Source organism: Wasmannia auropunctata, unplaced genomic scaffold (genome assembly GCF_000956235.1).
Source record: "Wasmannia auropunctata unplaced genomic scaffold, wasmannia.A_1.0 LD336036.1, whole genome shotgun sequence".
NCBI classification, from domain to species: Eukaryota; Metazoa; Arthropoda; class Insecta; order Hymenoptera; family Formicidae; genus Wasmannia; species Wasmannia auropunctata.
The window spans coordinates 174,840-193,288 of record NW_012026854.1 but is presented as its reverse complement, the minus strand read 5'-3'; the positions used below and the strand labels follow the sequence as shown (position 1 = coordinate 193,288).

At 42.1% G+C, this 18,449-nt stretch overlaps 1 protein-coding gene across 5 annotated transcripts in view; it reads left to right on the top strand.

Annotated features, from left to right (window-relative positions):
• The window catches only part of LOC105452192 (tyrosine-protein phosphatase Lar), a 390,547-nt gene that overhangs the window by 353,885 nt on the left and 18,213 nt on the right, over positions 1-18,449 (top strand). For all 5 annotated transcript variants that reach the window (XM_011693088.1, XM_011693089.1, XM_011693090.1 and 2 more), the window contains 8 exons: positions 10,221-10,331; positions 11,422-11,697; positions 12,163-12,447; positions 14,108-14,131; positions 14,632-14,732; positions 14,834-15,163; positions 15,764-15,914; positions 17,155-17,451. In XM_011693088.1, coding sequence (XP_011691390.1) covers positions 10,221-10,331; positions 11,422-11,697; positions 12,163-12,447; positions 14,108-14,131; positions 14,632-14,732; positions 14,834-15,163; positions 15,764-15,914; positions 17,155-17,451 — 1,575 coding nt within the window. The remainder of the gene's footprint in view (positions 1-10,220; positions 10,332-11,421; positions 11,698-12,162; positions 12,448-14,107; positions 14,132-14,631; positions 14,733-14,833; positions 15,164-15,763; positions 15,915-17,154; positions 17,452-18,449) is intronic.

The following is an 18,449-nucleotide window of genomic DNA, read 5'->3' as shown; positions in this document are numbered from 1 at the left end:
GGGGGGGGAGACGCGAAACGAGAGTTTTCATAAATTCCATCCCCGCGCTGACAAGCATTTTTCTCGTAAATCTTACCTGTCCTCGAACTCGTTAAGCGAAAGCTCGCTCGAAAATTGTGCGCGCGCGCGAGTCGTTCGTATCTATCGCATGAAACTGTTAACGCGTTTGCGGAACGCCGCAACGATAGATTGCCCCGCTGTTTGGGAATTTTTGGGGACTGATGATGCATTCTTGACAGAGTTTTTCATCGTTCCCGCTATGTTTTATCTCGAAACAAGAACTGGATGCCACCAAATATCAGAGAGCTATGCCAAAAATAACATACGCCAATCGATCGATGTACTCGATACATCGTGTTTTCCCGGAATAAAACACAAACTTCTCGATATACGCAATCCATTTTCCAAAGCCTATTCCGTAATTAAAGAAAAAAAAACAGAAAATATTATTAACAAAAAGATAGAACTTTACACGTTGGGCGTATCGTATATGCGATAGTATCTGAGCGTAAATAAAAATGCATATCTGTGAGAATTTTTATTAAAAACCTAAAAATATTTTTTTCAAAAGAACTAAAAATTAAATATTCTAAAATATTTTATCTCTACAGCTCGTAAAGTACTAAAAGTGTGAATATTATATTAAGATATACATAAACATATTTCATATATTTTATTAGTAATGTTTAATTGCTCGTGTAAATCACTATTAAAAAATGTATACTAACGGTATTCAGATTTTATCATACAATGTTGAGCGTCACAGGATCTACCTCTTATGTATTAACATATTTACATAACAAATGTAATCGCGCGTGCAAATTTCTGCCGAAAGAAGGACATAGATTTGGCACGGAGGAAGTGTAAAAAGGTGACGGATATTTTACAAAGACGATTGGTGGGGAGACACAATGAGCGTTTTTCTCGCGCGGGCTTCATTCGCTCTCGCAACGATTACATATATATAATTATGCGAAAATTGCGTGTGCGTACGTATTATTCAAATCTCGCAGATTAAATTTGCTAGGCATTTCGCCTCATGTTGTTGGGCGGGAATTAAGCCATCGCTAAAATTTTAACTCACCGTGCAAATCTCTGGTTGGAGTCTGTGCGCGCGCGCGCGCGTCCGCCCGTGCCCCAGATACGCGGTATAGGTATACCATTGTTTGCATTAATTTACGGGAATAGCTACATCCGCCATGTACATTAACGATATCAAAGCGTTCTTGCTTGTCATAGAATAGCGCTTGAGACCACGCGAAACTACTCCCTCACATTTTCATTGCGCGCGATTAAATTCCGTGAGATCTTGGCATTTGCTGCGTTGGTAGACCACGTCTGCCATCTAAGAACCGTAAAAACACAATCGCGCTTCCGCAGAGCTGTAACATTACATAATAATAATATTTTTTTTCTGAATAATTAACGCGAATTGTATTGAATCATGTTAAATTTTTTATTACAAACAATTATAAAAGCTATAGACACTTTCAAATTTACCAATGCCGAATAAACTTGGATGTACATTTAATTTATCTGGATATATATTCAAATCTTAGCTTTGTTAAATTATTAACAAGCCTGATTGCAAAAAGAAGTGTTAATTTATTCTATGGATTTATGGAATATAGATAATTTATATTACGATATAGAAAAAAATGTAAAAAATGTATGAGTGCAGGATTATGAGATTTGGTGAGGGAGTTATGAATTTCGCAGGGACACGCGAGATTCGCTCCATGCGAGCAACATGTGAGCAACATATTAAAGCACACGCTAAGCCTGCGCCGATAAGTCGCGCCCGTTCTCCCGGAGAACTCCGACGCGCGATTACGCGACGGCAAATTTAATTAGATACGCGGGCGCATAAGTTAAAGCAGTTTAACGTTTCATTTAACCTTCAGCGGGGCGTCTTAGTGAAAGGCGGCTTGGCTCGGCGCGGCCCTTGAAGGGAAATCCCTCTCTTTCTCGCGGCTGCTCGCGGGCGCGCGCGTCGCCTCCTCGTAAGGGGCGCAACGACGCGCGGGCAAAACTTAACACGGCGAATCGTTAAATTATATTTTGCAGTTCTCCGCTCGTAAAGCCGCGAACGAAGTGATGGCGCGCGACGGGGATGAGGTAAAAGCGGAGAGTGAGAAAGAGAGAGCGTCGGTTAGCGCTTCGTCAACACTCGTAAAATTCCTCGCGTTAAAGCCCCGCGAAGCTTGATGAGCGTGCGCCGAACTTCGGAACAAGCGACGTAATATAGTGGCGCGTCTTAACGGTACCCTATAACGGAAAACGTCGCGTCGCGGCGGAATGATCGCGAATGTCAGATTGTCTTGGAGAAGAAGAAAAAGATGCGAAAAAAGAAGATTAGACTTTTCTATGGTCTGAGAACACCTGCGATGAAATCATTATAATAAATTGGGACGAATACTATAGAGACAAAGTAAATGTATCGGTGTCTATATCTGAACACGTACACAAAATTTATTAATCTCAAACGCTTTTTTTATTACAATATCAAAATTTAATTGTAAAAATATTTAAAGATTACAGTTAAATTATAATATTATGAAAAAAAGCATTCAAAAATAGTTTTTGTGTTCCGATATAGATATATGTTCAGTCATTGGTTATACGTTTACCTTAATCATTCGAAAGAAAATAAGAGAGATTTGTTTCATCTAAAAATCAAAGTTTATACGCTTATAATTAAATCACGTTAATTCTTACGTTGGGCGTTTATTTTCATGCTTTTTTTTCATTCATATATTATCACACCTCATTAAGAAGGCTATCGCGAGGCCCGAAGAAAAAAAAGGCGAAATAATCGAGATCAATCTTATTTAAGATAAAGGACCCTTCAAGTTTCTCGACGGGTAGTCCCTTAAACTCCAGGATTATCGCCGTGATAATACAACGCTTAATGTTCGCGGTGTGTCCTTATCATATGCGCTTCATTTTTAACTCTCTTCCCGCGGTGTGGTTTTCCGGGGCCTAACCATACCGTGGCGTATTTTTACGACTACGCATAACCGCGGCGCACTTCATCATCCTGTGCCTGAAGTAAACCGACCGCCGAGTCAAATTAACGCGAATCTCGCGTTTCATCGGTGGGAACGGAGAGAAGGCTACGCGTGCTTTTTTGTGTAAACACGCGCCGATGGTCTACGCGACAAGATTTTCTCCAGCCCATTAGTCTGAGTTAATAACGGAGAGAAACCAAGTTCGAGTAAGCGACTTGACGTGCGCGAGCGCAATATTCTTATTGTATACGCTTCATTTTTCTATCCTTTTATTTGTCGCCTCCGTCTACTTTACGCCTCCGCTGATTATTATCTTTTTCACGGTTTTTGATATTTTACAACTTGTTGTGCCGATCCTCGGGATGTTAATTATGTGTCCTTTCGAACGCGCGTGCAGTAATTACGGCTTCGTATTATTGCGAATGTTACAATTATCCTGTATACTACTGTAGCCGCTTACAAGCTCCTCATGTTGCAGTTCATTACCTTTGATATCGTAGCATCGATTAACACAGGCAGCGTCACACGCAGCTCGGCGTGGCACAATGGCCAACGGTGTTTGTTAAATCGGCTCGCAGCGATTCACCACCATTGAAACTCACACCGTATAAACAGTACAAACACGTCGATTCTCGTGAGGCACCGCGTCTCTTGTCGGTGTTTGCAAAATTTTGTGCTATCGGGCGCCGTCGACGGGCGGCTGCGAGCGACGGAAAGGGAGCAACGAAGTTCAAAACAAATTCCCGGGTTAGAGCGAACATATCGGGCTTAACACTTATGGTGAAATTCCGGAATGTGCGCTCCTTCTCAGAGAGCCGGGTCTCTTTAACCCCCTCCGCCCGCTCGTCCCTTTTCACCTTCGCGTTCGACTATAGCGAGGAGAGAGACGGGCGCGCCTCCTTCGCCTTTTCCACCGGCGTCTTTTCCACCGTCGCCGTAGCTCCCCCGGAGAAGCTCTCCCGGGCCCATTAGACCACCCTTTACCCAGGGGGTTGACTTATGACACCGGGCTACGCGCGGAGGGAGCTTGAGTGAGTTACTCTCTTTTCGCGGTGGGAGGAACCCGACGGTTGAGGCAGAACGGTTGGGGCAAGAACGAGGGAGGATAAAGGAAAAAGAGAGCGGCGTTACCCGATATACCCTCGGAGAGAAGCGGATCCTCTCTCCGTTGTTTTTCGCTGTACAAAGACGCAAGACGAGACGCAAGGCGAGGGAGAAGAGAGCAAGAGAGAGAGAGAGAGAGCGTTCGTTATCTTAAACGACGCTTCGTCAAAAGACCGGGATACACCATCCCTTCTCGTGCAGCGACAACGGGGTTCTGATCGCGAAAACAACAACGTTCAAACAAAGCTTGGAACGGCGCCAAGAAATCGCAATTGCAATTGCGATAGGAAACTCGCAGCGAGCGAGCGTCGCTGCCTTTCCACTTTAATTAATCCGGATAGGCAGAACTCTCGGCGCTAACCCTCTAAATAACTGGCGCAAATTCGTTTCTCACTGTTATTCCAGCAAGAGCTGTGTATGTATATGTCACTGCACCCCGACGACGATCGTCCAAAGCATTTCTCGCTGCGATCTCTTCGTGTGCCCGCATAATGCTGCCGATTGTCCTTATATTAGCACAACGCGTCGCTTTCGACGGTAATATCCCATCTGTGCCTTTGATTCCGGATCGAAGGCCGGGCTTACAATCGAGCTATGCTACTGGAAATTGTCTCTTGATCGCAATCGAGATCCCGAACCAGCATTGACGTACGGCGACACAGTTACGATTTAGCAAGCCGAACATATAGGGGTCCGCGGGGAGAACGAGAGATCCTGTTTTCTCTTGTCTTTTTTTTAGTGTGCATTGGGGAGGAGGGGAGGGAGAGGGACAAGTCAGATAATTCCAATAATTGAGATTTATTTGGAAAATGTGCAAAAAGTTGCTCCTCGGATTTTTTTTCCTCATCTAACTTTTAAATGAGTACTCACGACCGTCGAATTTTTAAATAAAGAATAAGATTTTAAAAACAAAGTTCAACTTTCATTTTTTTTTATATCCAACTTTTTATGTCAAGTCTTGGATTGCGCTCGACCTATAGAGGGGGGAAAAGTCGGAAATACTCGCGACTATAATTTTCCAAATTATTTTTCATCAATCGAAAAAATACAAAATCGTAAAATCGGAGATGTAAACTCCGCTCTAATATAATTGAAATGAAATTTCTCGTTGAATACACACGCCGGGATTAAAAAGTGTCGCGGCAATGTGCGCCGAAGGTATACGCAACGTACACTCCCGGAATGCTTCGGGGTGTAAACATATTTCCTATTTGTATTCTATCCGGACGGTATCCTGTATTCATCCGAGTCGCGCGCGGCGAATTCATCCCCGCTTCATCCTTCGATTTCACCCCCGCGACGCATGCTATCCGGAGGTGGTGGGGATGAGACGAAGAGACAGAGCGAGAGACGACGTACTTCGTGTATCCGTGTCGTACGTGTATACGTATATACGCCTCCCCCGACGTATGCTCGTGCACATGTGTACACATGTATGCGTACATGCGTCGTCGCATTTGCTCCCCCGTAATATTAAATGTAAGAGAGGATATTTCAATATTGGTCGGCAAACACACAAATAGCACGGGCCGTACATACGCCCTTTCGCCTGCATCGTGCAGTGCACACACGCCCCGTGTCGCCGCATATCCCTACTGCAATCGTCCGGGAGATCTCGGGCGGAGAGGCCCGAGAAAAATGCTGTCGCTGCGCCTACTGACAGGCGGGACGTGTCGCCCGAAGCTTTCGCGAGACACGAATACGATTTTTCTAAAGCGTAAGGAAAATTCGACACTTTCCGTACATCCGTCGATCGCGTCGCTTCGTCTGGATTGAATCAGTCGATTGGAAAACACCGTATAAGGACACTTTCGTATCTCGCACTCGTTTATTTGTCGTCTGCCTTCAATCAATTAATCCACATTTTATAAAACAGATGTTTCGATTTAATTAATACATCATATAACAATTTTTTAAAAAATCTCGATTACAAAACAGAGATTTTAGATTATTATATAGATGCACAGTTTATATAATGTGTCCAGATTCAGGCTTTTTCTCTCACGATTTAAAAAGTGGGAAATGACAAGAGGGATAACTGTTTAAATAGCTTACCTATCTCAAACCTTTACCTGAGCCACTCAATGACAGATTCACTCAATGAGGTTGAAGCCGATTTTCCCTCGTCAAAAATGTGCCCGTTGCTTTATGTACCAAAGTTCGTGAAAGTCGTTAATTGTCATATACTGGGAATATCGATCGACCTAGCGCGAGAGGGCCGTGGTATTCGCCTATTATTTTTATTCAGCCGCGTATCTCGTTGCACATCCCGGTGGATGTAAAAACAAAATATACCGGCAACAACTATTTAATAAAAACAAGGCATTATACCGCCGCCAAAATAAAACATGAAAATAAAAGCAGTTTTCGTAATTTTATATACGAGAGATACGATATTAAAAATTGCACTTGAATCGATGTGATCCATCCTTGTGTCCCTTATGCATCGTAAAATACGGCACGAACTTAGGCATTTACGCATGTATATTGCATCGATCTTCGAGGTAAAAGCTGCAGCATGAAAAGTTTCTCAAGATACAATATTTTATTTTAATGAGAGAGGAATACAGTCTTCTTTTTACTTATAGAATATGCTGGTAAAGTTTTGTGGAAAAAACTGGGACACCCTGTGTGTGTATATATGTATATATAAGCTATTATTTTGTTTTAACAGCGCAAATTAAATTGGAAAAAAAACGATGTAGCTGAGTGAAATTTGCGATTATAAGTTGACGCAATATATCATCTCTTATATTTTGAAAGCTTTCAAAAACGCGAAAGGTCTAATAAACATAAATTTTTTTATAGTTTCTAGTTTCAGAGAGAACAAATCATATTTCACTGGAAAATTTTACGGCAAAAAGATAGAGATATCGCACTATTTATTCTGTTACCCACTCAAAATATTCCTAACTTTGACTACTTATTCGATCGATACGATAAACTGGGATTATGAAAAGTTGAACAGGGTATTATGTCGGTGGCTTTTAACGCAAATGTCTCTTCATGTTCTCTGACATAATGTGTGCCGATCATATTAAAAGCGACTCCGCCGTGTGCTATTTAAAATTTATAAGAAACAGTTCCACACGATGCATTACCGATTCATCTTGAGTTCGAGTCCCAACGTGTTCGAGATCTAATTGTTCATGATCGCCGATAACGCATCCCTCTTCGCAGCCACCTATGAATATTTTAAGCGGCCATTACGCCGTGGAAATGTTATCGTTAAACCAATGGTAATTCGCGCGTTCACCTGTTAATTCTGCATTGTTCTTTACGTCTCTGCACGTATACGCGATAAAGCGAGAAGTTACGATACCAGACAATGGGACATTAAAACCGACCGTTAGTATAGCCCGTGAAGATGGAGAGGAAAAGACGTTAATTATTTTTAATATTGATACGCTCACGTTGAAAAGAAACTTTCAGAATTATTTCCATAATTCAGTTCAACAACGTGCGCGCGTGCACGGTAGCACATAAGTAATTATTAGAAAGATTAAATTAAGATATAGGTAAATAAGTAAAAATCATCAAACACTCAAATTTCTGAAAAAAGTAAACATTTAAAAAAAAATTCATATAATAAAGTATCAACTTGATGAAATCATGAACAGTTAAATCTCAGTTGAAACACAATAAAATTCTATATTTGAAAAATGAATAAAAACATAGGCGCGAGAGCTTGTCAGGGAATTAATTTGAAAATACTTGACATTAAGTGAAAATTAATTGAATAGAAAAGATTAAAAGACCTCGATCAAAAACAATATCGCGACAAATCCAAATTGCATATTCTATTCTGACTCTAATGAAAATGATAATTTCAAGCTTAACAATTGTAAAGAATGCAAAAATCGCGATACATTCTTCACGTATTTGCTGTTCGCATGAAGGGAAATTTTCCGTGGTGGATAGATAAGGTGTTAGGCCATACTCTTCGCCTGGTATAACTTTTTCGCGTCGGTGCGCTAACAATGCGCACGTGATTCCATCGGGATAACAATACGACCGTGCGCGGCTTCTTCCTGGTCGGCTTACGGGAAATTGTAGATGAGGCACGATTACGTATTCCGATCGTACGCGATATCAGTCCGCCTCGCTTCTCACTCGTGATGGAGTGTTTTCTACCCTCGACCCTTACTCTCTCTCTCTTCCGTTTCTTTCCCGTTTCTATCTACCAAATACTTTACCGAATTCTATCCTGGGCGAGTTCTTTCCTTACCAGAGCTATCTCGATAAATCGTAGTGCCTGCAATGTGGTGCGAAGTTAAAACGCTCGCGGTTTATTTCTGTTGCATGTATAAAATAAATTTTACGTCATAAGATTTAGGCGTTCTAATTAAGTTATATAGTGAGTACCGTATAATTTCGTCGGCTGCAAATCCTCTATTAGAATGCAACGATCATACGAGATCGTTTTTTTAAATTTTATCAAGTAGTTGATATAAATTAAATTAAAATCAAATTAAAACATTTGATAAAAAATGAAGGGAAAATATTGAAAATGATATATATAATCAAGATGAATTGTTGAAATAGCTGTATATTAATTAAAAATTGATGCTTCTAATTAAAAGCTGTAGACAAACTTCCAAAAATCCTAATTACGTCGCCGCCCGTTTCCACCGTCTCTTTCCTCCGCGCCGATCGGAGTCACGATCGCAATGCGCCCCCGCTGAAAACCGCCACGTATGGCACGTGAATCTACTCGGATAACGAATTCCGAAATCGGCAGCCGGCGAAAATTCGGCGGCCTGCGAAATTAACAGCCGCGCCAGGTCACGCCGATAATTGCGGGCTCCGTTTTAACCCGCGGGCCATAATAACCAAACGGAACCCTTTAACAGTTCGCGCACATGTTTCATTCGTTCGTTCGCTCGCAAGGGAAACAACGCACCGGTCCGCGCATGATATTTGTCTTCCGGGGGGAAAAAAATATTCGTAGTTCACCGCGAGTTTCGAGGTAAACCAATCCGCCCGTTCATGTAGTCGCGATTTCGTTCTGATATAGCGATTTATATATACAATCTTCAGCCAGAACGCTTTGTGTGTTTTGTTTTCGCAATAGACCGCCGTGTATTTTATATCGGGCCGTAGCGACGACCTTCATAATTTATTTGCGCTAATCGGCCTAATCGCTTATCTCACTCACGATTATCCTCTAATTATATAATCGTCATCGTCGATAAAATATTAAAAAGATTGAAAGCGAACGATCGACAGCTCCCTCCGTTCTACGCCCCATTTTCGATTTCCCGGTATTCGTCCAGTGTGTTTACTTTACGAATGGGCAGGGCGGCTCCTTCGTGGGTGGAGAAGGTCATGGGGNGGGGGAGGGCTTTGAATTATACCGGGCCGATAGTGACGTCGGCGAAGATAATCACACGCCTCGCAACGGCCAGTTCATCATCGCAGTATCGCGCTCTAAGGGGGGCTCTGATGCATCGTAGAAACCCTCCCCCGCACGAATCCCCGAGAGCCGGACGGAAAACGGAATGTACGAGTCAGGGTGGGAAAAGGAGAAAGCCAAGGAAGGGTGATGAAAGGAAAAAGGGCGACACAAGGAGGTCGACCTTTTCCCAGCCCTACCAAGCTCAACGTCTCCGCAGGACGTGGTAGGAACTCTATTAGCGGTGGAAAAATGAAGTAAAAGACGCGACGAGCGCGGCAGAGAATATAGACGTCCACTCAAACGTGGTTCCGTCGGGCTCGTTACCGCATACCTATATATTACCATACTTTTAAATTTAATTGCATAAAACGAAGATTGCTCGGAACGCAGTATACTAAGAAAAAAAAACATTTTGACATCCATTTTCATATTATTTTTAATAATCTATAATAAATCTACGCTATCGAATAAAAAAAATCTGGTTGCAAGAATATCAGGATTAGTAAAAAAAAATCAATAACGATAATAAGCAATGGTAATTAACGTAATATAGTTATTCAATGTGTAAATAACTATATTAGCATTACGAGGAATACGAGGGATAATTTTTCGCGTACTCCGTGCTTCGTATAAAAGCGCTTTTATAATTATTAGATAATATTAGATGAGAATATGATTTGATAGAATATTCTGCGTTTGCATTTCAGGTGCCTTGCAGATCACCGAATCTGACGTAAGCGATCAAGGAAAATACGAATGCGTTGCTAACAATTCCGTAGGCACAGAGTACTCCAAGTCAACTACGTTATACGTAAAAGGTATGTGATTCAACATGTTTACAAATGCTTGCACGCGAATGTTGTAATGTAAATTAAATTAATTTTCGAGCGTATTTCGTACTTATAATTAATAAATATTAATATAATTTTTCATTGCCTTCGACAAAGAAATCGTTTCTCGCCGGTATTTTATCGCCGGTATTTTATCAGATATAAAAGCAAGAAGAAAAAATATTCTAATGAAAATCAGCGAATTTGAAGCCGCAAAAGGAAGATGTTTTCGTTGACCAAATAACGAACGCCAGCGCGAGCTTGTCGCACAGTCACGCCAATGCCATAAACGTAGACGTTTTCCTGTTTGTAATTAAAATTAATGCAACGCAATTAGAACGTAATTAAACTAAACGGGCGGCACAAAGGGCTCGCGCGACTCACGTAGCGCGTGTTTACGCGCCGAGAGTTTTCCTTCCTTCGCGTTCTCGCCGCGATCTCGAATCCCGATGGTTGCGAGGTTCCCGTTTAATCGTCCCATTTAGCCGCGATTTACAAAATCTGCGCAACGGCGCCTTGCAAAATAATCGTTCGGAGTTTTGTGCTCCGCGAATTTTCATTGGGCACAGTTGATTTGCCATCGTAAAACGTGAGCACGTAATTATTCCCTAATTGGATGCGCCGTTACGGTAGTTGACATTTTGATTTAGTGTCACGCGTAAATAAATAAACAACCTCGTGCGCTCAATCATAATGTAATGTAAGTTACATATTGCGAATCATGCATATAATATAAAGGCGTTATATATTATGTATAAGACCTCTGGCTTTTCGTATCTTTCAGAGGTATATTTATTTTTCCACTCAAAATTTATTCGATAAATATGATTGGCTGATTTTTAATTATAGACGATTAAGAATTTAGAAGAAATTTCATTTTTCATGAATTAAACTTCAACCAGCAAGGTAATGAAATGTTAGCTTTTGTTGTATCTCGCTTTAGCACACTTCTTATGTCTGGGTTTAGAGATTAATTTAAATTTGAAGAGATCGAAAAATTGAAAGAAATTCGACTAATTAAAATTTAGTCGCTGAAAGATAGAGTATCTATTCTGACGAGTGTGCTGTTGCTTCTCAGTACGTCGTGTATCGCCAAGCTTCTCGATTCCTCCACCGACGGTGAGCGAGGTGATGCTGGGCGGATCGCTGAATCTCACCTGCGTCGCCGTGGGTGCGCCCATGCCCTACGTCAAATGGAGAAAGGACCCGGCGACCGATCTGACGCCGGAAGACAACCTGCCGGTTGGCAAAAATGTCCTGATGTTGGTGGACATCAAAGAGTCCGCCAATTACACGTGCACAGCTGCCAGCGATCTCGGTGTAATTGACGCGACCACGATGGTGAAAGTTCAATGTTCGTATCGACTTTTTCGACTTGCAGCCTCTTCTTTAATCTAGACAGCTTCTATAGATCTTTCGTGGATCGCGTTCCTCGGTTCGCTCACGTTATCGCGGATTACGTGATGCGAGCCGATTAATCGCGTTGCATTCATCGGATAACTAATCGATCCGGCAAGTTTAGACCTTGCATTACGATAGCAACAACTGCCGTGAAGCAATTTACCTCCGAGGGCTCGGAGGAGGCTCTTCATAAATATTTTTACTCTCACACATTACACGGCTGATAAATTTAACGTTTGCAAGATTTTTTTTCTTCTAAGCGCTTTGAAATATCGCAATTGATTTTATATTCACTTTGGCTTGAATAAATGATTTCATGCTCTGTGAGAGTTTTTAAAATTGCGACATTTATACATCGAAATAGCGGAGAGGTAAAGCCGTATATAATAATCTCTTTCCCTCCCCCCCGGCTCCGCAGCTCTTCCCGGCCCGCCGGAGAACGTTCAAGTGTCCGACATCACTGCGACGTCGGTGAAGCTGAGTTGGTCCTACAAAGGACCGGATGAGCTGCAGTATTACGTAATTCAGCATAAACCGAAGCACGTGAACCAGGCATTTGCCGAGATATCCGGTATCACGACGATGTACTACCATGTTAGGAGTCTCAGCCCGTATACGGAATACGAGCTCTACGTTATAGCCGTGAACACCATCGGGCGTGGTCCCCCAAGTGCCCCGGTAATAGTCACCACTGGTGAAACAAGTCAGTACCATAGTATTTACTATCGCACTATTCTCTAGTCATTTTTATACCTCTATGTGGCTAGAAACGATTATTTTCCTTTTCGAAGTGTATGGTTCACGCTTCTATAAGCTCATAACCACGGTTGCCATCTTCTAAGGAGTATTGTACCAGACATGTATTAGTGTTCTGCCAGAAGTCATCAATTTTAACCACGCTATTAAAAATTCTTTGCCGAAAAGACGTTCTCTAAAAAAAAAAAGTCATTGAAATTCTGCCGGAGATTTTTTTTCATTGAGCACAAGAAAAATCACTATGCTTTTCCAAATAGAAGGTTGTCAAAATTTAAAGTGCTCGTCCGGAAATTATTTTTGTGTACCGGAGATTCGTCAAATGAGTCGGAGTTTCCGGGCGAAAAAAACGGAGAGGTGGTAACCGTGACCATAACATATATTAGTCGCAAAATGGAAAATTCTAACACAAATTCTCATTGCTTATCAGAATAGAATTGGCAATACTAATATCTCCATGAATGTATCGTTATAACGAGATTGCTTGTATAAAAAGAGCTTATTCTCCTAATTCGTCATTCGCTTTCTAACAAACAAGGAAAAATATCGTTTCTGCAAAATGCATCTTATTTCAGTAAACATTTCTTTCCTCAGTCTCGAACTCATCGTTCGATTAAGCTTAGCAAATAATTGACATCTATTAAATCAATCATCTTTGACGTACACGGAAAACTTTATTGGGCGTCTGTATCACGATCGCTACACGAGACAAAGTAAATCCACTCATGAATCAACTCAAATTTCACTTCTACGCTATACACAACAAACATTACATACGTCCCGAAGTAAAGTTCGCCGGCTAAAACGCGAACGCACTTCGTACCCGCGACATACCCTTTTTTCATCCACGCATCCACATTCGCAAGGATCGGAGAACAATAATGTAAAGGGTGTAGTGAAGGAACGGCACTACTCCGACATGAGCGTGAATTTTTTGCACGTAGATAGAATTTTTGTACACACCATCGAGAAAAAGAGGAGCGAATTTTTACGCACATTTTTTGAGGGAAATTCTGTATTTTTTCCATGCTGTCCGCCGTGGACGCACGATTTGATCCATGTAAGTGACAAGAAAATTTTTTCACCTATCACCAGACCACCCCCTCCCTCCCGCCTCCGACTGCTCTTTGTTGCACCAATGTGTTAGTGTTTTTTGCGGGGGCCGTTCCACAGCGTTTCGTCGCGCTTCGACGACGTCTCGTGTCATTTGTGTATTTTTTACACTATATTCCCCTCCCAGCCCCTATATACCAAGCCCTCACTGTCCCTCTTTCACTCTTCACACTCTTTCTCTCTGTCTCTCTTTCTCTATCTCCTTCTCCGTCTCGGATACGCGCCTCCGTCTCCTTTTTTTCTTTTTTTTGCAAAAGAGGAGAGGGACGCGAGAAACGAGTACGCGGGGGAGACAGCACGCGAAATTGCACCTTTCCCAACAGAATAGTAGCACACTTCTCACCTCGCGTGAAAATACGAAGGAGGCACGTACCCGTCTCTCGCAGTTCGTATTTTCACGTCGCATTTACTACCCATTTATATATATATATATATATACATATATATCGAGAATTGGCAATAATCGTTTGATGTTTTTTTTTCCCCCCTTTGAATAGCGGAATCGACAAATGGAGGTGCCAGTAAGTTATATCATATACTAAGAGTGCCGTAGTGTACATACACACCGATTTCTTTGCTTATTTCTTTGGATAGTTTTCGATCTTGGTTTTCACTCGTTTGGTTACTTCGCGCACACATGACTCTCATTTTCGCTGACACACATACACGACCATACTTTGCCATTTTTAATGGCACGCGTGATACATCGATACATGCACACCTTTGTCTGGGTATCTTTAAGTAGTTAATTGCATACAGTGTGAGGTTTTTGAAACTATACCCATTTATCACCGTAGTGTCGTATAAGTAACACAAAATGAAATTTAATTTCTTTTTCGGTATTTTTACACCGCACCTGCTCTTGGTTCTTGGTACGGTTTTTTTTTTAAGTTCCTTTTTTTTTTGGAGGACTTTTTATCGTGTGATACTACTGACACGTACTTCCGCAGCTTCGTGTGTGATCTTGGCTGCTCTTCGTTTTACGCTAGTAACGCTAAAAACCGACTAATCTCTTTTTTAGAACCCGGTACAGCGCCGCGGAAAGTTCAGGTACGGCCGTTGAGCTCCAGCACGATGGTCATACAGTGGGACGAACCGGAAACCCCGAACGGTCAAGTGACGGTCGGTGTCTTTTCCGAAATTTATCCTCTCACCCGCGGTTATCCCGCGGTTGTTTCCGTTGATCGTTATCGCTAACGAGCGCGCGATATGCCCCTCCGTAGGGATACAAAGTGTACTACACAACGGACTCGAATCAGCCCATGGCATCGTGGCAGTACCAGATGGTGGATAACAGCCAGTTGACAACCATCTCGGAGCTGACGCCGCACACGATCTATACCATAAGAGTCCAGGCGCTCACGAGCGTCGGTCCTGGACCTCTTAGTATGCCGGTGCAAATCAAAACACAGCAAGGGGTACCGAGTCAGCCTGAAATGCTAACGGCGGTCGACATCGGGGAGACCAAAGTAACGCTCCAATGGAGCAAGCCCGCTCATAGCGCTGAGAATATTCTCAGCTATGAGCTGTACTGGAATGACACTTATGCAAAGGTAGATAGTTATGATAGCTATGATACACGGAAAGAACAATTTTGCTGGATTCAGATCTGAAAATAATTTTTGTTCAATAATCAAAATAATTTTGTGCGAAAATCAAAATGATTGCTCGAATATCAAAACGTTTTATAGTAATGCTTATCAGTTCTAATATACCAGCAAATTATTTTGACGATTCAATAAAAAATTATTTTCAGATCTGTATTCAGTTAAATTTTTTGACCTTTTAACAAAATCGTTCTTTCCGTATAATTAGACATTTTTTATGTCAAAATAAATTTCCATTTTTTTTAGCATTTAGCGATAGCGTCGGTTCAACACTATTTTGCGCGCCACACATCATGCATTAGTTCTTAATAATATATTTTTTATCTTCTAATACCGTATTGATTGGACAATGTTATTAAGGAAAATAAGTGAATTTTTTTTAATTCTCGGGAATTTTTAAAACTCGGGAATAGAATGAGCTGAAGTCCGAGGAATAAAAAGATTTTAGAGTAAGAGAGAATGACGTTTTAAAAAGAAAAGAGCGATTTTAAAAGCGGTGATTAATCTACGCGATCTAATGCATCCGACATTTCTGCCCTGAATCAGGAGAAGCATCATCGCAGGATACCCGTCACCGAGAACTACACCCTGACTGGCCTATATCCGAACACCCTGTACTACGTGTGGCTGGCGGCGAGGAGTCAGAGGGGAGAGGGTGCCACGACGATACCGTATCCGGTTCGCACCAAACAGTACGGTAAGCAGAACGCGCACGAATGCATACGAAATCGAATGAGTTCATGCAGCGAGGAGTGCCAGATACGCATTCTGATACGCGATTGTCGCGAGAGGCCGCGAGGCGCGGTCGGCCACTCGATATCCCACACGTGTATCGCGTCGTGGCGATCTCGGATGGGACGCACCTGGGTCCTCGCGCACGATCGCGCATCGCGATGGCACAGCAGGTAGGAGGTGCTGTAGCGCTAGACGCTCCCGCAAGTAGCGTAAGCTATCGACGCACAACACCTTGGAAAGAGCCTTTGAAAGAAAAAGAAAGAAAAAAAGAGAAAGCGAAGACCTTTCGTCTTCGAGAACGCGTTTAATAATGAATAGAAAAAAAAAGGGAAAAGAGAGCGTAAAAAAGAAAGTGAAAGACAGAAAAATAAGAGAGAATAACGTTGAAACAAGTGAAGTGTGGGAGAGTGAGAATGACTGCATGCGTTGCAAATAAGAAAGCCGTTTTTGGATGCCACTTTATATATATATCTATATATATACGTACATATCATACATATAAATTGCACTAAGCACTGCATTGATATATGTGTGCATTTTGGGCACCTCTTTTCATTCTCGATAACATTGATTGATTTATAATCCGTTCTTCAGTTTTTTCGTTGTCTCGTTCCCTTGCAATTATATAAACGTGTAAAACGTCGTTAACTCTGCGGATTTATTACGCCGGAGTTAACACGAGCCGCTCCGGGAGAACTGTCTCTAATCACGTATTTTTTCGACTGTTCAAGGATCGATTCATGACTTTTTTACCTTGAATATTTTTACACCTCTCTGAACCTTGGCCAAACATACCGTTTTGTTGGTATCCCCTCGACAGTCACCGTCGACTGTGCGCTCGTCTCAGCGTTGAGAGCGTCAAATCGAGAAATACGAGAACTCGTCGCTTGGCGCACTAACCGATCCATTATCTGCTTGTACATAAAAATGCCTGATATTACGATTCGCGTTTTGAAACATAAACAATATCTGGAACTTAAGAAATTTTGCAAGGTTCCAGATTACATAATTTACTTTTTATCGATTGACAATTATCCGACGACGAAGTACAGTCGTGCTTTATGATAATAATTTTCAACGCGGCAATTTTTCGTATCCTCGCTTCTGACCTCAAGCCAGGGGCCAGTACGATCGGCCGGTAACTGCCGATTATGAACCCCCGATTTTGTTTTTTTCCCCTCCTACAACTGAGTGTTATACAGTCCCCGGGGCTCCGCCTCGCAATGTAACCGGCAAGGCGATCAGCCCGACTTCCATATTGGTAACGTGGGAACCGCCGGCCGCTGAACGCTCCAACGGGAGGATCGCCTACTACAGGCTGCAAGTCGTCGAGAGCGGTCGCTCCGACTCCGAGGCGAGGAATATCAAACTGAATGACACGCGTTTCGTGTTGGACGAGCTCAAAAAGTGGACCGAATATCGGATCTGGGTATTGGCCGGGACCAGAGTAGGTGACGGGCCCCCGAGTTATCCTATCTCGGTCAGAACTCACGAGGACGGTATGTATCACAGACACTAACTGAACGTCTCTCTGTTTACATCAGGCACGCGAGGAGTAACGTGTAAAATCCGTGGTGACGCACAGCGCGAGAAGATGAATACTATATATGTTCTCCAATAGGTATTGCAGTAATACTAATTAATTTGATTGATATACAGAGAGAAAAAGCGATACGATGTCTACGTTATTGGATAAAAATGTAAATTGCGAAACACAGTCCGACGCCGCGGTCGCTACGAATTTCACACGCTAAGCTTCGCGAGGAAGAAATGTAACTCTATATTGGGATGAAGTAATAACGCGCCTCATCCGAGAGCCAAAAATATAAAAGCCCGCCAAAAGTCAGTCCGGTTATACTCTCGCGCGGTTCCAGTGCGGGTTGCGACGACACGCCGCGTTTGTTATTCTTGATCTGGTGAATGCATCACGTATAATATACATTACTTTGTATACTTTCGATTTCAGATTACGCTAACGTCACTTCGTCAACCTTGTCTCTCTCTTCCCGAACTCTCAAACAACCAGAATACACTCTCTCTCTCTCTCTCTCTCTCTCTCTCTCCCTTATCACGATTTTCTGTTCTGTGTCCTCACTGTCGTATATCTTTTCTCTCCAATGATCTCTACACTCACGTTATATTTACATTGTATTTACGTTTGTTACATTTTCTATTAAATTACATTATACAATACTTATTATACTCTGTATTATATTATATATATATGAGCTTTCCTCTTCTCTCACGCCGTTCTTGTGTTACAGTTATAGTTTCGAGAAACGAACTATCGAAATCGCCCATCGTGACGAGAGAGGAAAAGAGGACAGACACGGCCCTTTTTTCCGGTCGGATTACCTTTTTTTTTGCGCGAACAAAAGTTTTGAGCGCGCACGACTTTTTGTATTTTTCGTGCCTCTCCGATCACGCTACTCCGATCGCTTTCCTATCGTACTTTTCGTAACCTCCTTCACTCTTCCGATTTTTATAAAAACGGCAT